Source organism: Hypanus sabinus, chromosome 2, assembly GCF_030144855.1.
Source record: "Hypanus sabinus isolate sHypSab1 chromosome 2, sHypSab1.hap1, whole genome shotgun sequence".
Classification (NCBI taxonomy): domain Eukaryota; kingdom Metazoa; phylum Chordata; class Chondrichthyes; order Myliobatiformes; family Dasyatidae; genus Hypanus; species Hypanus sabinus.
Genome location: NC_082707.1, coordinates 186633488 through 186658009, shown reverse-complemented (window position 1 = coordinate 186658009; position 24522 = coordinate 186633488). Strand labels below are relative to the sequence as shown.

The following is a 24522-nucleotide window of genomic DNA, read 5'->3' as shown; positions in this document are numbered from 1 at the left end:
GTGATCTACTGAAAGTCATCCCTCGAACCAAAATTTTGTCGGCCAATAGATCCTACCTACCTACAATGGGGGAGGGCGGGAGGGAGTCTGGAGTTCGGGCCCGGAGGCTGTCTAATGAGGCAATGAAGCCCTCAAAACTGCTTCAGCACCTTGAATCCAGGCACACTGCACTTAAAGACAAACCTGTTGAGTTTTGAGCGCAAAAAAAAGTGAGCAAGCGGGACAGAAGCAAGTGCTGAGAGCCACGAAAACTAAATTGCAGAATAGACTGCACATAAGGAACCCCTTCGCGTATCGCTGTCTCCCATCACCCCTGGATAGGACCGTCTTGTTGCAGGGAAACAAGCCCCCAGGGCTCCCACTGATTCAGCGATATTGCTGTGTTGCAATGATTTTATATGTTCATACGAGGAAAATATGCGCTGTGTATTTAATATTAAATTCATTAGATAAACCCTTGTAGAAATGAAATTGAGTGTATTAGCCACCTATAAGTGACTTATAGTTGACATCACCTATTTCCAGTCGTGATTAACACCCCCCCCCCCCCACTGTCGGCCAGTCCACAAGAATATTGTCACTATTAAACCGGTCCACAGTGCAAAAACGGTTGGTGACCCCTGGTTTATACTGTGCGGCACCTCTTGGCATCTTGGCAGATACGTGGTAAGGACCAGTACCCAGTACCTTGTGGACTGGGTATGGCCCAGAAGAACGTTCTTGGATCCCAGTGAGGACATCTTTGACAAGTCACTGATCCGATACTTCCAGCAGACACAGATCTGTGGCGCCTCAGGGGCGTGCCTAGAGGGTGAGGGCCCTGTCACAAGCACGGATTCAGCAGCGCATTAGATACAGCAATTGTGCTTTTGAATTTGCACGTGTTGGCTAATTGTTATTTAGTCATGATAGTATTTAATGCCATACTTGTTGTCGTAGTGCATGTCGAGACTTGGACAGAGCACAGCAACACTTCACTGTCTGTTTGCTTTCAGCCTTCCCTAAGAAACTGGACTTACGAATTAAATGATTCTGAAGACTAGCGGTATTCGTTTAATGTTTAGATATTCTTTTCAGCCACAGTACAGGCTTTGTTTCCAATTTGAAAGTTTTAGTTAATGGACATATTTGGCCTAGCGTTTATTGTTTATTTTCTCTTTAATACTATTCACATTAAAGTTTGTGAACTATCGACCTGCTTCGGTGTCTCTCACTCCGCACTTGGGTCATATCCGAACCTAGTGACATTCATGGCATTACCCTTATTATATGCTTTTTCAATCTACTGTTGTAACTTATACCCTACATCCTCTCTACTGTTCAGGGTCCTGTATATAACTTCATAGAAACATAGAAAACCTACAGCACAATACAGGCCCTTCGGCCCACAAAATTGTGCCAAACATGTCCCTCCCTTAGAAATTACTAGGGTTACCTATAGCCTTTTATTTTTCTAAGCTCCATGTACCTATTCAAAAGTCTCTTAAAAGACCCTATCGTATCCACCTCCACCACTGTTGCTGGCAGCCTAATCCACACACTCACCACTCTCTGTGTAAAAAACTTACCCCTGACATCTCCTCTGTACCTACTTCCCAACACCTTAAACCTGTGCCCTCGTGTGGCAGCCACTTCAGCCCTGGGAAAAAGGCTCTGACTATCCACATGATCAATGCCTCTCATCATCTTACACATCTCTCTCAGGTCACTTCTCATCCTTGTCGCTCCAAGGAGAAAAGGCCAAGTTCACTCAACCTATTCTCATAAGGCATGCTCCCCAATCCAGGCAACATCCTTGTAAATCTCCTCTGCACCCTTTCTATGGCTTCACAATCCTTCCTGTGGTGAGGTGACCAGAACCGAGCACAGTACTCCAAGTGAGGTCTGACCAGGGTCCTATATAGCTGCAACATTAACTCTCAGCTCTTGAACCCAATCCCGATTGATCAAGGCCAATATCCCATATGCCTTCTTAACCAGAGTCAACCTGTGCAGCTGCTTTGAGCGTCCTATGGATTCAGACCCCAAGATCTCTCTGATCCTCCACACTGCCAAGAGTCTTACCATTAATATTATATTCTGTCATCATATTTGACCTACCAAAATGAACCACTTCATACTTATCTGGGTTGAGCTCCATCTGCCACTTTTCAGCCCAGTTTTGCATCCTATCAATGTCCCGCTGTAACCTCTGATAGCCCTCCACACTATCCACAACACCCCCAACTTTTGTGTCATCAGCAAACTTACTAACCCATCACTCCACTTTCTTATCCAGGTCATTTATAAAAATCACGAAGAGTAAGGGTCCCAGAACAGATCCCTGAGGCACACCACTGGTCAGCGACTTCCATGCAGAATATGACCTGTCTACAACCACTCTTTGCCTTCTGTGGGCAAACTAGTTCTGAAGCAACAAAGCAATGTCCCCTTGGATCCCATGCCTCCTTACTTTCTCAATAAGCCTTGCACAGGGAACCTTATCAAATGCCTTGCTGAAATCTATATACACTACCTCTACTGCTCTACCTTCATCAATGTGTTTAGCCACATCCTCAAAAAATTCAATCAGGCTCGTAAGGCATGACCTGCCTTTGACAAAGTCATTCTGACTACTCCTAATTATATTATACCTCTCCGAATGTTCATAAATCCTGCCTCTCAGGATCTTCTCTATCAACTTACCAACCACTGAAGTCAGACTCACTGGTCTGTAATTTCCTGGGCTATCTCTACTCCCTTTCTTGAATAAGGGAACAACATCTGCAACTCTCCAATCTCTCCAATCCTCTGGAACCTCTCCCAGAACTTCCATAAGGGTTTTTTTCCCTTGCAGTTTCTTAACTACCCACAAACATTCTAGATCTTCTTATCCAACGTCACCTCTTTCTAAGGATTAGATTTCATTTTTTTACCAACAGAGCCACTCCACCCCCTCTTCCTACTTGCCTGTTTTTGATACAATGTATATCCTTCACACTTCGACAACTATGTTCTTCCATCCGCCACAATTCAGTGATGCCCGCAGCGTCATACCTGCCAAGCCCTAACTGCACTATAAGATCATCTACCTTATTCCATATGCTGCATGCATTTAAATATAACACTACCAGTCCTGTATTCATAGCAACATAGAAAACCTACAGCACAATACAGGCCCTTTGGCCCACAGAGTTGAGCCGAACATGTCTCTACCTTAGAAATGACTGGGCTTACCTATAGCTCTCTGTTTTTCTAAGCTCCATGTACCTATCCAAAAGTCACTTAGAAGACCCTATCGTATCCGCCTCCACCACCGTTGCTGGCAGCCCATTCCATGCACTCACCACTCTCTGAGTAAAAAACTTACCCCTGACATCTCCTCTGCACCTATTCCCCAGCACCTTAAACCTGTGTCCTCTTGTGGCAACCATTTCAGCCTTGGGAAAAAGCCTCTGACTATCCACACGATCAATGACTCTCATCACCTTATACACCTCTATCAGGAAACCTCTCATCCTCCGTCACTCCAAGAAGAAAAGGCCGAGTTCACTCAACCTGTTTTCATGAGGCATGCTCCCCAATCCAGGCAACATCCTGGTAAATCTCCTCTGCACCCTTTCTATGGTTTCCACATCCTTCCTGTAGTGAGGCGACCAGAACTGAGCACAGTACTGACCAGGTATTCATCAACTTTTTTGATTTTTCCCGTGTTACACTTCAACTCATCCCAATGAGTGCAACTTTGCCCTACTATCTGTATGTCCTTCCTCACAGTCTCACTAGACTGTGATACCAACGGCCTCATCCTCAGCCTTATCCCTCTGTTAAATTAGCTTAACTCCCCTACCAAAAGTTCTGGTAAACCTGTCCATCAGGAACACACAAACAATTAACAGAATTAAATTAGCTATTTGAACAGTTGCTTATTAATTTGAAGAATATGTTTGGTGAATATTCCGATAAAGGTTTGGGAGAGTTCTGCCATGCTGACCTTGCTCTGTGCGTATTACTATATGTGACCTGTTTGCTAGAAATTGTTATATATACAGAAATTGCTGGGTCAGATGGGGAAAAGAATTACAAGTGTTTGAGCTCCTATTGACGTTGGTTAGATCAGATTTTAACTTTATGCTTCAGTAGATCCCCTGCTTCCAACTACCACCGTCATGCCACTTCAGTTAACCTCTCCACGCATCATTTTTCAGACTCTCTGAATCTTCCTTGCAGTTCACATTCTCTGATTATGTCTTGGCACTTTTTAAATGTTTTTTCTTAGAGATGTGAACTTATAAGGACAGCATTTATTGCTCATTCCTCAACTGCCCATGAGAAGTTGGTGCAACACAAAAAAAATCTGGAGGAAAATGCAGTGGGTCAGGCAGCATCTGTGGAGGGAAATGGACAGTTGACATTTCAGATCAACCCTTCATTTGAACTCAAGAAAGTGATGTCTGCTGCAACGTCACTGGCTTCTTGAGTTCCAAGATTGAGACCAGGTGAGGCTGAAGGCGCAGCAAAATTTTCTGATCCTTAAAACTATACTCATCAAGTAACACCGCGCTGGGTATCTGAAACCTTATATAACTGTCTATATGTAGAGCAGCACCGTAGCTTAGTGGTTAGTGTAACAGTGCCAGAGATCACTGATTGGGGTTCGATTCCTGCTGCTGTCTGTAAGAAGTTTGTACATTCTCCCTGTGACTGCATGGGTTTTCCACATTCTAGGAAGATGTACAATTAGGATTACTGAACTTTGGGCAAGGCATATTGGCACTGGAGACTAACCCCAGCACAAACCTTGGACTATGTTCATTGTTGACACATTTCACTATATGTTTGATGGTTCGTTGGACATTTGACAATTAAAGCTAATGTCTTCATATAACGTAAATTAAATAGTTGTGAATTCAGTAACGGGAAGCTCTTTAATATTCTTCCCACCTGTTGGAGTGTGGAGTTTCTGGACCTTCCAGTGTCCTTGTATACGCCACAGGATCAGGAAGATAGCTACATGCTGTGAGCCAGTGAAATCTGCTGGATCCCAGATACTGGGAAGTACAGTGGTACTGCTAATGGAACTACAAGCTCACAGCTCCAGTGACCCAGTGTGTTTTATTATTATTATTAGTTAATTTACTTACTTATTTAGCAATACATCACGGTAACAGGCCCTTCCAACCCAAAAAGCCTGCACTACCTAATTACACCTATGTGATCAACTAACCTACCATCTGGTACGTCTTTAAGTGTGGGAGGAGAGCGGAGAACCTGGAGGAAAGCCATGTTGTCATGGGGAGAACATACAAACTCCTTACAGACAGTGGTGGGAATTGAACCCTGGGTTGCAGGCACTGCATTAGCATTACACTAGCCACTGCGCTATTATGCATGCTCTCCCTCTGATCACACATACTTTCTCCATGTGCTCTGGTTTCTTCCCACATCCCAAAGGTGTGTGGGTTGGTAGGTTCATAGGCTTCAGTAAGTTTCCCCTAGTGTGTGTGTGTGTGTGTGAGGGGTTGAATCTGGGATGGGGAGGAAGGTGTTAATGAGATTGTCAGGAGATTATAAAATGGGTTTAGTGTAGGATTAGTGCAAACTGGGTGCGTGATGGTCACCATGGACCCAACAGACTGAAGGGCCTGTTTCTGTGCTATATGACTGTGACTGAGATTGTCTTTTATGTCACGGTACACTATGTGTAATGTGCATGGTCTATTGGTAGCATATCAATAATGCCAGAATACCTCATAATACTAGACTACATTTTCCTTATTCACACAACCAGTACAATGGTCAAAAGTAAGAGAAACATCACGTAACATCTAACAGTCTACATCAAAAGATGACAGAAATGACAAAGTGCCTCAAGTAGATTATCACTGGCTAAAGGAAATTACTGAAATTCAATGCAACAGAAATCTAAGGATTAAGAAAAATGTGTTCGCTCTGTACACACTATGGAACCATTTTTTTCTGATTGTATTCTTTCTTGTCAAAATTGTGCATTTTTTTGTTTAATTTACATTTTTCTTATGCATGCTACTTATCTGATGCTATGTGCCTACATTGCTGCAGCAAGTATGTTCTTCATTGCACCTGTACTCATGCATAGGACAATAAACTCAATTCAATCAACTCTGAAATAAAGATATATACTGCTGAAAATTCTCAAAGATCAGCATTATTTAAAGACAGTTCAAGATTAGTTTTATTTGTCACATGTACAGTGCAGTGCCAAATGCACATATATATTTAGCTAGGGTGCCTAAGAATTTTGCACAGGACTCTATTTATCAATGTGGAGTGGACAGCAAGTTTGTACATCTGGCAGCACCAAAGGATGCTAGAAATGGTGAGGGTGGAGTGCCATAAAAGGGATGTGGGACAAGCGGCAGAAAAGGGGTGCCACGGGCACGGGTCCTGTGGCTGCAGATATACCCGGCCCTGAAGTACCAGGCAAGGTCATTTGATTCCAAACAACTGGTTTATTAATCATTTCAGAATGTCTTTCTGGTGCTTCCTGCTCTCTCCCCCACCTTTCCCCTTTTCCCAACCATGATTTCACTCTTCCTGCCCCACTTCCGATTCTCAGTCCGCAATAGAGCCCCAGATCAGAATCAGGTTTATTGTCACTCACAAAAGTCAAAAATCTGTTTTTTTTTTTGCAGCAGCAGTACAGTGGAATACATAAAATTACTACAGCACTGTGCAAAAGTCTTAGGCATCCCAGCTATATATATGTGTCTAAGACTTTTGCACAGTACTGTACATTGAAACACAGTGAAATGCATAATTTTTGTCAATGGCCAACACAGTCCAAGGATGTATGGGGCAGTCTGCAAATGTTACTATGCTTCTGGTGCCATCTTGGTAGGCCCACAACTTACAAACCCATACATTTTTAGAAACTGGATAACCCTAAGAAAACCCACAAAGTTAGGGGAAGAATGTGCAAACTCCTTACACAGAGCATTGGAACTGAACTCAGGCCACTGGCACTGGAACAATATTATACTAACTAGCCACAACTCCGTGGTGCCACCTCAAATCTACAGCATCTGTAGTTTCTCTAAAATTTTTGGCACAATTTCCTCACCCAATTGCCTCAGCACAGCATCTGTAATTTCTTTTAAAGTTCTGGTTCAATTACTTCCCCCATTTAGCTGGAGACAGATACTGCTTATAATTAACAATGACATTTTTCACTCAACCAAAGAATAAGAGAAATAAACAGTAATACACACAAAATTTTGGAGGAACTCAACAGGCCAAGCAGCATAAAAGGGAAAAGAGTAAACAGTGGACATTTCAGGCCAAGACCCTTCATCAGGATAGAAATAAACAGTTGGCCTGTTAGCTAAGGCTCTGTGTTTACAGCATGTGCTAGTTGTAAGTAGAGGTTCTCTGCAGTATCGTCTTGAAGATACTTGAATTGCAAATGGATCTTCCTAAAAATCCACTCAGCAAGCACCCTACAATGAGAGAAGGCTCGAAAGAAATCTGAAGACTTAGGGACATACTAACAAGCTTTCAAAACAGCAGCACTGGGAGGGAGATCAAGCACTCATGATCACTAAAAGGATTGCATTCTCTTGAACTGTGTAATATTGTTGTTCCACGTGAGGTCTGTGCGTTTTATTCAATTACAAAGTCAGTCACCAATAATCTGTGTACTGGCCCTTGATCTGGAGACATGGTGTCTTATTATGCCAATCAATCATTTCTGAACACTTACACCTCCCCTCTTCACTTGCACTCTTTAAAGATTTATTTCGAGATATAGTAAGGTCCTTCCAGCCCAACGAGCCTGTACCATCCAATTACATCCATGTGACCAATTAACCTACTAACTCATACCACATCTTTCGAATATGGAAGGAAACTGGAGCACCCAGAAGAAACTCACTTGCATCAGAGTATTTCTATACAGGAAGTGCCATTTCTAGGAAGTGTCTGTGATCCACAAAAAACAAAGCAGAGGAAAATTTGCAAGCAGTGAAAACATTGAAAGTTGATATTCAATAATTGCAAAGAAATTCATTTTAGTCCAAAATGTCATTAGAATATATCATGGGGTGACCTTTTATGGTTGAAATGCTGCAAGTTATGATAACAAATGGAGAAATACAAATTTCAGTGTAGCCTGTCATTGCGCAAGGATGCTGAGAAAGGTCCCAAATAAAAGAGAGACTCTACCTAGTGGTCATCAGAGTAGTGCAAGTCAGAGTAGTAGGGCTTTGGCTCTTCGGTGCTTCAGCGAGGACAGGCCTAGGCAAGGTAAGTTACTTCTTTTTCGCCCTCTCACAAGAATAGCAGGTATGACTATGAGGCCAGTTTTCTATTCTGGGTAACAGATGTAGGATGTCCGGGTATTACAACCACGGATTCGGCAGCACAGTAAATACAGCAATTGTGCTTCTGAATATGTACGTGTCAGCTAATTATTATTTAATCATGATAGTATTTAACTCTATACTTGTCGTCGTAGTACTTGTTGAGACTTGGACACAGCAACGTTTCACTGCCTGCTTGCATTCTGCCTTGCCTGAGAAACTAGACTGTGGAGTCAACTGACTCTGAAGACTAGCCGTATTTGTTTAATATTTAGATGTTCCTTTCAGCCACAATGTAGGCTTTGTTTTCCATTTGAGAGTTTTAGTTAACAGTCCTTTCTGGCCTAGTGTTAATTGTTTTCTTTCCCCTTTAACACTGTTTATATTAAAGTCTGTGAACTATCGACCTGCTTCAGTGTCTCTTACTCCGCACTTGGGCCATATCAGAACACAGTGACACCAGGAGACTTTCAGAATCTTTGATGGCCACATCTGCGCCAGGTGCATCAAGCTGCAGCTCCTTAGAGACCAAGTTAGGGAACTGGAGCTGCAGCTCAACGGCCTTTGGCTTGTTAAGGAGAGTGAGGAGGTGATGGACAGGAGCTAAAGACAGGTAGGCACCCCGGGGCCACAGGAGACAGATAAGTGGGTGACCATCAGGAGAGGGAAGGGAGGGCATCAGGTAGTGAAGAGCATCCCTATGGCTGTCCCCCTTAACAATAAGTACCCCATTTTGAGTTTTGTTGGTGGGGAACGACCTACCTGGGGGTAGCAGTATTGGCTGTGCCTCTGGCATTGAGTCTGGCCCCGTGGCTCAGAAGAGTAGGGAATGGAAGAAGATGACAGTGGTAAAAGCAGACTCTATAGTTAGGGGGACAGATAGGTGATTCTGTGGGTGCGAAAAAGAAACAAGGATGGTATCTTGCCTCCCAAGTGCTAGAGTGGTGTCACAGCAACATCTTGGCACTCAACATCAGTAAGATGAAAGAGCTGATAGTGGACTTCCGGAAGGTAAGATGAAGGAACACATACAAATCCTCAAAAAGGGATCAGAAGTGGAGAGAGTGAGCAGTTCCAAGTTCCTGGGTGTCAAGATCTCAGAGGATCTAACCTGGTCTCAACATATCGATGTAGTTATAAAGAAGGCAAGGTAGTGATTATACTTCATTTGGTCTGTCAACAAATATACTCAAAAACTACTATAGATGTACCATGGAGAGCATTCTGACAGGTTCTGACACTGTCTGGTATGGGGAGGGGGGGCCCACTGCACAGGACCGAAAGAAGCTGCAGAGGGCTATAAATTTAGTCAGGTCCATCTTGGGTATAAACCTATGAAGTGTCTCAGAAAGGCAGCGTCCATTATTAAGGACCTCCAGCACCCTTTTCTCATTTTAACCATCAGGTAGGAGGTACAGAAGCCTGAAGGCACACACTCAGTGATTCAAGAACAGCTTCTTCCCCTCTGCTATCCGATTCCTAAATGAACATTGAACCTTTGGACCCTACCTCACTTTTTTAATATCTATTATTTCAGTTTTTGCACAATTTTTAACCTATTCAATATATGGATGTTTTAATTAATTAATTAATATCATTATTATTATTATTATTTGTTTTTCTTTTTCTATATTAAATACCGCATTGAACTGCTGCTACTAAGTTAACAAATTTCACAACACGTGCCGTTGATAATAAACCTGATTCTGATTCTGACATCCTGAAATGGGAGGGCGAGCAGCCAGAGGTTGTGGTACATATTGGTACCAACGACATAGGTAGAAAAAGGGAAAAAGCACAATACAGGGAGTTAGGGAGGAAGCTGAGGAGCAGGACCTCAAAGGTAGTAATCTCAGTATTGCTGCCTTTGCCTTGCAACAGTGAGTACAGTCTAGGAATAGAGTGAGGCGGAGGATAAATATGTGGCTGAAAAATTGGAGCTGGGGGCAGGGTTTCAGATTTTTGGATCTCTGGGACCTCTTCAGGGGCAGGTGTGCCCTCTACATAAAGGATTGGTTGTACTTCAATTTGAGGGGTCCAATATCCTGGTGGGGATGTTTGCTAATGTGATGGGGGAGGGTTTAAATTACATTTGCAGGGGGTGGGAACTGAACTGAAGAAGGACAGGCAGGTGTTAGAGCAAAGATGCACTCAGCCTGATGGTTTGAGATGTGTCTATTTTAATGCAAGAAGTATCATAAACAAGGTGGATGAACTTAGAGTGTGGATCAATACGTGGTATTATGACATTGTGGCCATTCCAGAGACTTGGATGTCTTGGGAACAGGAATGGCTGCTGAGTGTTCCAGACTTTGGATGTTTCAAAAAGAACAGAAAGGGAGGCAAAAGAGCTGGGGGTGTGGCATTGCTACAGAAAGGGAGGAAGTCATGGAGGATTGTTCTACTGAGTCAGTGTGGGTGAATGTCAGAAACAGGAAAGGGGCAATAACTCTACTGGATGTTTTTTTATAGACTGCCCCGATAGTAACATGGATATCAAGGAGCAGATAGTGAGGCAAATTCTGGAATGGTGCAATAATAATAGGGTTGCTGTGATTGCAGATTTTAACTTTCCCAATATTGATCGGTATATCCTTAGCGCAAGGGGCTTAGATGGAGCGGAGGTTGTTAAGTGTGTTCAGGAAGTTTACCTGACGCAATATGTAGGTAAGCCAACTAGAAGAGAGGCTGTACTTGATCTGGTATAGGGAATGAAACTTATTAGGTGTCAGATCTCTCAGTGGGAGAACATTTTGGAGGTGGTGACCACAACTCTATCTTCTTCACCACAGTGCTGGAGAAGGATAGGAGCAGACAATTTGGGGAAACATTTAATTGGGGTAGGGGGAAATATGATGCTATTAGAAAGGAACTTGGGAGCATAAATTGGGAGCAGATGTTCTCAGAGAAATATGGCATATGTTCAGGGAATATTTGCATGGAGTTCCACATAGGCATGTTCCATTGAAACAGGGAAACGATGGTAGATTTTCAACAGCCTTTGTACAACATGGTTCCTATACCCTACCATCCTTTCCTTGTCTCATTGGAATGTACCTATGCAAATATCCCCTGAACATTTGCCACATTTCTGCCGTGCATTTCCCTGAGAACATCTGCTCCCAATCTATGCTTCCAAGCCCCTGCCTGATAGCTTCATATTTCCCCTTACTCCAATTAAACGTTTTCCTAACTTGTCTGCTCCAATCTCTCTCCAATGCTGTGGTAAAGGAGATAGAATTGTGATCACTATCTCCAAAATGCTCTCCCAGTGAAGAGATGTGACACCTGACCAGGTTCATTTCTCAATACCAGATCAAGTACAGTCTCTCCTCTTGTAGGCTTATCTCATATTGTGACAGGAAACCTTCCTGAACACATCTAACAAACTCCACCCCATCTATACCCCTTGCTCTAGGGAGATGCCAATCAATACTGGGGAAATTAAAATCTCCCATCATGACAACCCTGTTATTATTGCACCATTCCAGAATCTGTCTCCCTATCTGCTCCTTGATGTCCCTGTTACTATTGGGTGGTCTATAAAAAACACCCTGTAGAGTTATTGACCCCATCCTGTTTTGAATTTCCACCCACAGAGACTCAGTAGACAATCCCTCCACGACTTCCTCTTTTTAAGTAGCCATGACACTATCTCTGATCAGCAGTGCCACACCCCCACCTCTTTTCCCTGTCCTTTCTGAAACATCTAAAGCCTGGCACTCTAAGTAGCTATTCCTGCCCCTGAGCCATCCAAGTCTCTGTAATGGCCACAACATCACAGCTCCAAGTAGTGATCCATGATCTAAGCCCATCTGCTTTGTTCATGATACTCCTTGCATTAAAACAGACACATCTCAAACCATCAGTCTGAGTGTATCCCTTCTCAATCACCTGCCTATCCTCCCTCTCACACTGTCTCCAAGTTTTCTCTATTTGTGGCCAACCACCCCTTCCTCCAATTCTTCAGTACGGTTCCCACCCCCCAGCAATTCTAGTTTAAACTCTCCCCAGAAGCCTTAGCAAACCTCTCTGCCAGGATATTGGTCTCCCTCGGATACAAGTGCAACTTATGGTATAGGTCACACCTACCCCAAAAGAGGTCCCAATGATCCAGAAATCTCAATCCCTCCCCCCACTCCAATCTCTCAGTCACACATTTATCCTCCACCTCACTCTATTCCTATACTTACTGTCACGTGGCACAGGCAGTAATCCCGAGATTACTACCCTTGTGGTCCTGCTTCTCAACTTCTTTCCTAACTCCCTGTAGTCTGTTTTCAGGGCCTCCTCCCTTTTCCTACCTATGTTATTGGTACCAATATGTACCACGACCTCTGGCTGTTCTCCCTCCCACTTTAGGTTATCATGGCGGCGATCAGAAACATCCTGGATCCTGGCACCTGGGAGGCAAACTACCATCCGTGTTTCTTTCCTGCGTTCACAGAATCACCTGTCTGACCCCCTAACTATAGAGTCCCCTATCACTGCTACCATCCTCTTCCTTTCCCTACCCTTCTGAGCCACAGGACCAGACTTGTGCCAGAGGCATGGCCGCTGTTGCGTCCCCCAGTGCTCAAATAGGACTACTTATTTTTAAGGGGGCCAGCCACAGGGGTACTCTCTAGCGTCTGACTCTTGCTCTTCCCTCTCCTGACTGTTACCCACTTATCAGTCTCCTGAGGCCCCGGTATGACTACTTGCCTATAGCTCCTATATATCACCTCCTCACTTTCCCTGACCAGACGAAGGTCATCGAGCTGCAACTCCAGTCCTCTAACCTGGTCTCTAAGGAGCTGCAGCTTGATGCACCTGGCATAGTTGTGGCCATCTGGGAGGCTGGGTGTCTCCCAGACATCCCACATCTGACACCCAGTACAGAACTCCGGCCTTGCAGACAAACTTCCTATTCCTATTCTTCACAAGTAACTTACCTTGACTTGACCCATTATCACCGAAGCCCTGTGAACCAAAGCCCTTCCACTCTGACTGTCTCTCTATAAAGCTGTCTTCTTTTTAATTTTTCCCCCCAGCCTAACTCGCGGATGTCCATGTGCACATTCGTGGCTCGATCAAACTGCTGAAGAAAAAATGCTCTCCTTTTAAATTCTTCCCACCGATCTAACTTGCTGACGTCCACATACCTGCAGTCGTTCCTTGTGGTTCATTTTGGTAGGTCAAATTTGAAGACAGAATATAATATTAACGGTAAGACTCTTGGCAGTGTGGAGGGTCTGAGAGTTCTTAGGGTCCATGTCAAAGCTGCTGAGCAAGTTGACAGTGTCGTTAAGAAGGCATATGGTGAGTTGGCATTCATCAATCGCGGTATTGAGTTCAAGAGCCGTAAAGTAATGTTACAGCTATATAAGACCTTGCTCAGGCCCCATTTGGAGCACTGTGTTCAGTTCTGGTCACCTCACTACAGGAAGGATGTGGATACTGTAGGGAGAGTGCAGAGATTTACAAGGATGTTGCCTGGGTTGGAGAATAGGTTGAGTGAACTTGGCCTTTTCTCCTTGGAGTGACGGAGGATGAGAGGTGATCTGATGGAGGTGTATAAGATGATGAGGGGCATTGATTGTGTGGATAGTTAAAGGCTTTTTCCCAGGGCTGAAATGGCTAACATTAAGGGGTGTAGTTTTAAGGTGCTTAGGAATAGGTACCGAGGAGATGTCTGGGGTAAGTTTTTCACACAGAGAGTGCTAGGAGTCTGGAATGCACTGCCAACAGCGGTGGTGGAAGCAGATACAATAGGGTCTTTTAAGAGCCTCTTAGATAGGTCCATGCAGCTTAGAAAAATAGAGGGCTCTGCGCTAGGGAAATTCTAGGCAGTTTCTAGAGTAGGTTACATAGTCAGCACAACATTGTGGGCCGAAGGGCCTGTAACGTGCTGTAGATTTCTATCTTCTATGATCTAAATTACTTCATCCATCCTGAGTGGGTGGCACAGTAGCACGGCGGTTAGTGTAACATTATTACAGCACCAGCGACCTAAGTTCAATTCCACCACCGTCTGATGAAGATTGGACATACTCCCAAATTCCAAAGATATATAGGTTAGTAGGGGAACTGGGCACATGGGTGTAGCTGGCACAGGCTTTTTGGGCCGGAAGGGCCTGTTACTGTTCTGTATCTCTAAATCTAAATCCCTGCCTTTATCAAGATTCAAGATTTAATTTGTCATTGAATTTTATCATTCTTTGGTCCATGAGTGTAAATGAGATCGAAATGATTTTTACTCCAGATCTGCTGCCGCATAAAAAAGCACAACCGCCATAAAAACACAATAAATAGAAGTATAAAAGAAATCTATAAAACACAGTGTACCAGTATTTGTTGAGAGTGGTCATATAAGCATAAGATTAGCAGATACACATAGACTGAGTGTATGTACATAAAGTGAAGCTAGGTGCAGAAGTACCTGAACATAAGTAACTCTGACAGGAATTGATAAAAGTGACAAAGAGACTCTTGGCAAGAGGAGATCTTCTAAGTAGCTGCAGGACTGTAAAAATACACAGTATTGATTGTATCAGTCTAGGTATGAGGTGTGGCAGTGCATGGGATGATGAAGGGTGCTGAGGGGCTGTGGAGAAGAGTGGCTGAAGTGCATTTAGTGGTGGTGGGTTGGGTTAGTGGATGGAGGTGTTGATTACCCAGATGGCTTCAGGGAAGTAATGGTTTTTGAGTCTAGTGGTCTAGGTGTGGATACGGCATAGCCTCCTCCCTGATGGGAGTGGGACAAACAGTCCATAAGCATTATCATCTCTATTCCACCAGAATGCTTGCTTCACTTGTTGAAGAAGAATTTTTTGATATCTAAGTTACCTTTCACCTCTGTTCCCAGCTTTTATTCCATAGATGCTGCTCCAGCTTGACTTCCTCTAACTGTTGAACTTTATATATAGCTTCACAAAATTATTCCTCAAATGTTTTTTTTTTCTCGTGGGAAAAAATTGAGTTTGTGTACTCCAGCCCCTTAACTACAGGATCAAATAAAGTGCTCAACAGCTGATCTTCACATTATAACTTTCTCTAAAAGGGAGAGAGATGCTTTTGTTTACACTGACTTACTGCTGAACCCATAACTACACAGAAGGACTTCTGAGAAGCCAAAAGTACAAACTTGAGAGCATGGAACTACTGCTTAAGTCCCCATTTCTGTTAATATATATTGTCCTCTTTTCTATTTGAGCTGACCGTGAGCACCAGCTACCACGCTACATTGACCAGACTTACAAAAGTATCAGTAGTCATGTGACTGCTTTTTTTCTGCTCCATGTTGTTATGATTTAGAAAACACACCCTTCAAATGGGATTGGATAAATACTTGAAGAAGAAAGGTGCCAGAATGAGCAAGAGCAGGAGATACAGAAACCTGAAGTGTCACATCACCAGGTTCAGCAACAGCTACTTTCCTACAGCCATCAGGTTCTTGAACTGACCAATGATTTGGCCTCCACAGCCATCTATGGCAATGAATTCCACAGATTCATCCTCTGCCTAAAGAACTTCATCTTCATCTCTGTTCTTAAGAGACATTCTTGTATTCGGAGGCAGTTCAGTCTAGTCTTAGACTCTCTCCACTATAGGAAACATCCTCTCCACATCCACTTTAACAGGGTTTTTAATGTTCAATAGGTTTCAATGAGATCTCTCTCATTCTTCTAAACTCCAGCAAATACAGACCCAGAACCAGCAGATGTTCTTCATATGTTAATCCTTTCATTCCCAAGATCTTCTCTTGAACCTTCTCCAGATCTTCTCCAATGCCACCATATCCTTTCTTAGATAAGGGTCCCAAAACAACTCATCATATTCCAAGTGCAGTCTGATCAATGTCTTAAAAATCCTCAGCATTATATGAAGGGTCTCAGCCCAAAATATCAACTGTTTATTCCTCTCCATAGAGGTTGCCTGACCTGCTGAGTTGCTCCACTATTATGTACGTGCACTCTGGATTTTTAGCATCTGAAGAATTTCTTGTCCAGTACGATTTGTTTCTCAAAATTTTGCCTTTTTGTTCTAAAAGCCAGGGCTTGCATATCTTTTAAGGACTGTAAGCTTTCATAACAGAATGCTTCAAACGAAGACGGAACTAGTAAGTGACAACCTGTTCGAAAGGATTCTCAAATGTGCAAAGAATGAATGCAAAAATGTGGCATTTTCAGGTCACCAAACTGGGTTTAATGAATACCGGCACTTACTAATAGAGGAAAACCATGATATTTCAAGACATAACAGTCCATCTGATCATTTGAGACATCTTATTAGTGTAACATCGTGCCCATTTAACGTCTCTCTAACTCATGGATTCTACATTTTCAAGTTGTGATATTATTTGATGCAGTGAGCGCTGTTGATCAGCGACTGCAGATCAATTCGTTAATCCCAGAACCTTTGGAAGATGTGCAGTTTATCTCACTCAGATAGGGTGAAAAGCAGCTTAACTCCAAATGTCACAGCACAAAAAACTTTGATTAGGAATTCAAATCTTAATACCACCCAACAATACCACAGGTTCAAGTTTTCTGTGGCAGCTGAGTGGGAGTGGCTTTGAGAGTGGTGACATTTGTTTAATTTAAAGATACAGCATGGAACAGACCCTTCCAGTGCAATGAGCTACACTGTCCAGCAACCCACCTATTTAACATTAGCCTAATCACAGGACAATTTACAATGACCAATTAACCTACTAACCAGAACATCTTTGGACTGTGGGAGGAAACTGTAGCACCCAGAAGAAACTCATGCACTCATGGGAAGGCCTGTACAAACCTCTTACAGATGATGCCAGAATTGAACTCTGAACTCCATTGCTCTGAGCTATAATGGAGTCGCACGAACTGCTTAATATAGGAATATGATAAAGGAACTGAAGGTAATTGATGGACCAAAGAGCGGTGAAGAATGATAGGCTGGATAAGCCAGTTTGAGGAGGGGTGGAGTTGGGAGAGAAAGACAGGTGGATGATGGATGGAGGTAGAGAAAACAATAGTCTTACTCCTTTGCATTTAAGAGACTCTTGAATAGGCACATGGATGAAAGAAAGATGGAGGGCTATGTGTGAGGGATGTGTTAGATTGATCTCAGAGCAAGTTAAAAGAGCAAGACTGGTGAAAAGATAGAACAGTACCACACAGTACAGGTCCATTGACCCATGATATCATGCTAAGTTTTCTAACTTACTTCAACATCATTTAACCCTTCCATCTCACATAATCCTCCATTTATTTTTATCCATGTGCTTATCTAAGGGTCTTTTACATGAGAAGGAAGAAGATCTTTTTTTCTCTGTCCCCATCTATCATCCACCTGTCTTTCTCTCCCAACTCCACCCCTCCCGTACCTGGCACAATGTCTATAATCCTTCACCTTCCACAGTCCAACAATCATCTTAACACCAACCACTCTCCCTCGCCTCTTCATACTGACTGTCTGCCATCTCAGTCCTGATATAGAATTTGGATCCAAAACATCAACAATTCCTCCACCCCCCAACCCCACCTCAGCAGAGGGTGGACAAATGTGCAGTGTTTTCTCTGAAGCAGCAGAGGCGAGACCTGATACAAGAATACAAGAGATGTAAGTAGAGTTGACAGCCAGTATCTTTTTTCCAGGGTTGAAATGTCTAATATTGGAGGCATACATTTAAAGTGAGAGGGGTTAAGTTCAAAGGAGTTGTGCAAGACAGTTTTTTTACAAAGACAGTGGTGGGTGCATGGAATGCACTGCCAGGGCTGGTGGTAAAAGCAAATATGATAGAGGCATTTAAAGTATCTGTACTGGTGGTATAGTGGTATTCACACCTGGACTTTGGAACATGAGGTCTTGGGTTTGAAACCGACTAGTTCTTTGCCTGCTTTCCATCTGTGCTGGGTTGAGCATTGAGCCAGCAACTCAGCCTCATAAAAAAAATGCTAAAGAAATGGTGAAGTTGCCACCTGAGACAAAGTGCAGTAAGGAACTTACATCGATATGTCAGCTCCATCATGGGCACTATCCTCCATAGCGTCCAAATCATCTTCAAGGAGTGATGCCTCAAAAAGGTGGTATCCATCATTAAGGACCCCCATCACCCACGATATGCCCTCTACTTATTGTTACCATCAGAGCGGAGGTATAGGAGCCTGAAAGCAAACACTCAACGATTCATAAACAGCTTCTTCCCCTCTGCTATCTGATTTCTGAATGGACATTGAACCCATGAACACCACCTCACTACTTTTTTTGTACTATTTGTTTAACTATTATATATATTACTGTAATTCAGTTTTTATTTTAGTGTATTACAATGTACTGCTGCCTCGTAACAACAAATCAAATTTCACAGCATATGCTAGTGATACTGATGTGCAGAGAATGGAGGGATATGGACATTGTGTAGGCAGCTGGGTGTTATGAGTACTAGTTTAATTAATTCATCACAACACCATAGGCCGAGTTCCTTTGCTGTACTTTTCCATGTTCTAGACACCGCTAGGATTTTAAAAGTGAGATACATGCAACTGCTCTGTCTGAGACCACAAGAAATTGCAGAGAGTTGTGAAAGCAGCCCAGTCCATTACACAAACAGGTCTCCCTTCCATTGATTCCACTGATACATCTCGCAGCCTTAGGAAAGCAACCAATGTAAGCAAAAACCCCATCCAACCCCAGCCACTCTCTTTCCTCCCCATCTCTACAACTTGTACGACCAGCTCAAGATCAGCTTCTATCTGTCATCAAGACCTGTCATCACACATAAAAGATACATTCCTGATCTCCTAATCTACATTATTGTAGCCTTTTCACTTTAATTGTCTACCTGCAGTGCACTTTCTATGTAAGTGAAACACTATATTTTGAATCCTGTTTTTTTACTGCCTTGATATACACGTAAATTGGCAGATACAGTCCAGTCCATCACAAGCAAAGCTCTCCCCACCATTGAACACACTTAAGGACTGCTGTCACAAAAAAGCCACATACATCATCAAGGACTCCCACAATCCAGACCATATTCTCTTCTCATTACTACCATCAGGCAAGCACAGTGCTTGTTTGTCAGTCTTTATGTATAGTTTTTCATAAATTCTATTGTATTTACAGTATTTATTGAGATGCATCACAGAGTGGGCCCTTCTGGCCCTATGAACTGCACTGCCCAACAACTCTAATTTAACCCTAGCCTAATCACGGGACAATTTACAATGACCAATTAACCTACCAAGTGATACGTCCTTGGACTGTGGGAGGAAACCAGAGCACCTGGAGGAAACCCATGCAGTCATGTGGAGTAGTACAGACTCCTTACAGACAGCAGCAAGAATAGAACCTGTGTCGCTGGCACTGTAAAGCATTGCGCTAAGCAGTACGCTATCGTACCACCTTGTACATGCCTGTAAAAAAATTAATCTCAAGATAGTGTAAGGTGATACGTAGTATGTACTTTGCCAGTAACTTCACTTTGACGTATGGAATGATCTGTCTGGATTCCACTCAAACAAAACTTTTACAGTGTGTCTCAGTACATGTGATAATAATAATCCAATACTAATACTGCATACCAAATCAATCCTAAGCACAATTTGGTAATAATGGAACATTCAAACTAAAATTAAGTGAAGAATTAACACATAACAACTAAAGGAATGCAATTACAGTGTATGTATTAACATTGGAGGTTCACGGAGCAATTCTAAAGTAGCCTCCCTTGTAAAGCCAATGGCATTTGTAACCTTTTCCATTTTAATAACATTAAACTCTTACCTCAATTCCTTAAAAGGTCAAAGAACATTGTGTTTAAAATTAAGCATTCATTTCAATTCCTATGAGCAGCACTTTGTGTATTCTTGACAGTTCCCAACATTTTAGCGGGTATTGGTAGTGAAATAAAAGGATGAGTAGATTAAGAAAATATAATAACTCTAACCATTATTTTTAACTAAAATGACCTTTAAAATATGAAAAAGCTATAAGAACATTCATCAATATTAGATCTGAATAGCAAATGTCTGTCTGGGAAAATTTAAATATTGGGTTTGCATTTGAGAAAGCCAACTGGTTAGTCAATGCTTCTGTTCAAATCTCTATTTAAACTGGAAGTACCTCCCCACCTCACAACACTTCCGTTTTGACATTTTCTCTTTCTCTCCCATTTCATTTCTCCAACAAAAATACCAATTCCTCTGATAAATTCAGAATCACTATCAGAATCAGGTTTATTATTATTCAGTGGTCACTTTATTAGGTACACATGCACACCTGCTTGTTAATGCAAATACCTAATCAGCCAATCATGTGGCAGCAATTTGTTGCATAAAAGAATACAGATATGATCAAGAAGTTCAGTTGTTCAGACCAAACATCAGAATGGGGAAGAAATGTGATCTAAGTGAGTTTGACTGTGGAATGATTGTTTGTGCCAAATGGAGTGATTTCAGTGTCTTAGAAACTGCTGAACTCCTGGGATTTTCATGCACAACAGTCTTAGAAAATGGTGTGAAAAACAAGAAAACATCCAGTGAGTGGCAATGCAGTGAGCAAAATTGCCTCGTTAATGAGAGGTCAGAGGAGACTGGCCAGACTGGTTCAAGCTGACAGGAAGGCAACAGTAAGTCAAATAACCACACGTTACAACAGTGGTGTGCAGAAGAGGACCTCATGCACAGCATGTTGAACTTTGAAGTGGATGGGCTACAGCAGTAGAAAATCATGAACATACACTCAGTGACACTTTATTAAGTAGAGGAGGCAACCTAATAAAGTGGTCATTGAGTGTGTATATACTGTACATGGAGGGGAAGAAGCTGTAATTAAAACATTGAGTCTACAGATTTTTGTACCTCCTCTCTGATGGTAGCAATGAGAAGACATATCCTGGGTGATAGGTCCCATTAAATTTAAAATTTAAAATTTCAGGATCCTATTTGATTTACTGTTTAACACATTTATATTAAAAGAAAACAAATAGAGTATGTATATAAGCCACATTTTAACTGTGAGAAATTAAGGTGCAATGTTTGCACATAGAACACTACAGCATAATATAGGTCCTTTAGTCCACAATGTTCAGCTGCCATTTTAACCCACTTCAAGTTCAATCTAACACTTTCCTCCCACATATGCTTAAGCATTTAGTGTTTCTCAGAGAATTAGTTTGAAATACTGTAATTTGAAAGAAATACAAGCAGCCATATGTGGTAAAGCCTATTTCCTCTCCCCAAACTGCATTGCTTCATGGGGATTTCTATTGTAGTGTAACCTTTTAAAGTATTTAGATTACATGAGCTGTCACCTTACATCAGAATACTCTGAGGAATAAACAGATTCCAGAGGTGATGACAGCCTTATTAGTGAAGTACAAGTCAAAGTCAAAGTCAAAGCAAATTTATTATCAAAGTAAGTATATGTTACTATATACTACCTTGAGATTCATTTTCTTGCGGAAATTTACATGAAAAATAAAGAAATACAATAGAATTTATTAAAAAAACAAATGACTGGCAAACAACCAATGTGCAGAAGAAGACAAATTGTGTGAAGAAAAAATAAATAATACTGAGTTGCAGAGTTGCAGAGTTCTTGAAAGTGAGTCAGTAGGTTGTGGAATTAGTTCAGAATTGTGGTGAGTGAAGTTAACCACACTGGTTCATGAGCCTGGTGGCTGTAGGGCAATAAGTGTTCCTGAACCTGTTGGTGTGGGACCCAAGGCAACTGTACCTTCTGCCCAGTTGTATTAGTGAGAAGAGAGCATGGCCTGGATGGTAGGAGTCCTCGATTAAGGATGTTGCTTTCTTGTGGCAGCAACTCCATGTAGATGTGCTCAGTGGAGGAGAGGGCTTTTCCTGTGATGGACTGGGCTTTATCCACCACTTTCTGTTGTCTTTTCCATTCCTGGGCTTCGGTGTTTCCATACCAGGCCGAATGATTAAATGAGCTGTCAGAACAGGTTTACTTTCAAAGTTGAAACTCCAAAGTAAGCTTATTATCAAATTATACCCAAGATTCTTTTTCTTACAGGCACCCACAGGTAAACAAAGAAATACAATAGGGACTACAAAAACCCACACATAACAAACAATCATTACATAAAAAAGGACAAATCATGCAAAATAATAAAAAAAGTAAATAAGTAATACATAGAACATGAGGTGCATGTTTTGTGGAGGAGAAATAAATGCACAAAGTCAAACAGCACAAAGTGCTTGTTGATTTGGAAACAATGCCAACTCTCAGAAGCCCCAGCAGCTTTTTAACTCATTTGAAATATTTTTCAGCATCCACATGTGGTTGAAAAGAACACTTGCAGTGTATTGTGTTCACATTCTTTCTCGCAGCCACACAAAGTACATCACAGAGGATTAGCTAAGTTCAATGCAGTGACTGCAATGCCAACAGGCTTAACAAACAATGAAAAACAGGTGGGCAGCACTTGTTAGCATTGTAAGAAAAGCTTTTGTCTTAATGAATGCAGTGAGGGTGCAGGGTGAGTTCAGGACCATGCTGGCTATAGAGAGCTTCTTCTCATTCTAAATTACAAAGTAAAGCTTTTTTCCACTTGCGCTTAGCTCATCTTTAATGCACTGACAGAATGTTAATCATCAAGAGTCTAATGATACATAATTGGCAGTGGTTGGCTATCTTCAAAGTTTATAGTTCAAAATCAATTTATTATGTAAATATGTAGAAGTAATCACATACTACCTTGAGATTCATGTTCTTGCAGGCATTCACAATAGAACAAAGAAAAACAACAGACTAGACAAAACTTACAGAGATTGACAACCCACCTGCAAAATAAGGCATGACTCCTCTTCCTGACATTCCTTACACAATCCTGCCTGGTGTTTCCCCTACATTTTCAATGTTTGGTTTAGTGCACAGAGCCCCAGCCTTAACCTAGTCCACACAATTTCTTCTCTTCTCTATCTACCTACCCTAGTACCTGCAACACTTTTTGTATTTGATATTAATGCCTCCCTTTCCCTTCCCTGTCCCATCTTTCTTGCCATATTTGGTTGATTTTTTTTCCCAGAGTACACACTTAACCTCTGCTTTCCTGATACTAATGTGCATTTCTATATTTTCTTTCTTTAATGTCCTCTTTGCTAACTCATCCACCCCTTCATTCCCCTTCACCCCTACATGAGCTGGAACCCATAGAAATTTAACCTGACCTCCCTGATTTGCAACTCTTGTGACTGACTGAAGGACTTCATGAAGTACATCTTGCTGGCCGTTTGAGTGAGAAGACCTTAAACTTGCTAGTACTGAAGATGAATCTGAGCATATCAACGCTTTGACTAGTCTAGCTTTCTCCACCCAACCCAACGCAAGCAACACTGCCATCATCTCCACTGTATACACTGCTAACTTATCATATGTTCTTCTGCTGATTGCAATTGTTTTTACTGGTATAGCCACCCCAAACCCTGTCACTCCTGTCTCAGGTTCCTTAGCACCATCTGTATAGACCTGAGTATAATCACTATACTTTTCCATCACATGACGGTTAAATGCACTTAACAAATCAGTTTTATATTTTCCTTTCCTTTTTACCTCTAACAAATGCCAGTCTATGTCAGGCAATACAAGCTTCCATGGAGCTACAACCAGATAAACTACTGAAGGACTTATCCCTAGAGCAAACACTCCACATGATCTAGCAATATCATTCCCTACCCGACTAAAGTTTTCCCTCTGAAACCTCCCATTTTCCCAGGACTCCTGCAACACTCCTTTAGCTGGGTGAGAATCATTGCGTCCCTGCAAATTAGCCCAGTAGTTTGCCATCAATTGCATCCTTCTTAATTCCAAAGGCATTACTCACATTTCTACCTGCAGGGCTGATACTGGTGATGTTTTAAAAGCCCCACTGCACACTCTCAAAACCTGAGCCTGAATCACATCCAGTTTCCTTACAAGAGACCTAGCTGCTGATCCATATGCTACACTTCCATAATCCAACACAGATCTTACTAAAGCCACATACATTCTCTTCAATGCTGAACAACTTGCTCCCCATTCCCTACCAGTCAAACATCTCATCACGTTTATTACTTTTTTACATTTCTCCTCAACTTTCCTGATATAGTCTTTCCATGTTAATCATGAATCAAATATAACTCCCAGAAATTTAAATGATCCAACCCTTTCTAATTCAATCCCATACATCCTTAACTTCTTCCCTATTTCAATTCTTTTCCTGGTGAAAAATACA

The 24522-nt window shown here is 42.0% G+C and overlaps 1 protein-coding gene across 7 annotated transcripts in view; it reads right to left on the bottom strand.

Moving 5' to 3' along the window:
* LOC132389065 (centrosomal protein of 128 kDa) overlaps nucleotides 1-24522 on the bottom strand; it is a 611990-nt gene that overhangs the window by 53429 nt on the left and 534039 nt on the right. The window contains exon 21 of one of the 7 annotated variants that reach the window (XM_059961530.1): nucleotides 22191-22239. The exons of the other annotated variants lie outside the window; for them this stretch is intronic. Coding sequence (XP_059817513.1) covers nucleotides 22231-22239 — 9 coding nt within the window. The 3' untranslated portion in view covers nucleotides 22191-22230. Of the gene's footprint in view, nucleotides 1-22190; nucleotides 22240-24522 lie in introns of those variants that run through there. 7 annotated transcript variants of the gene reach the window in all.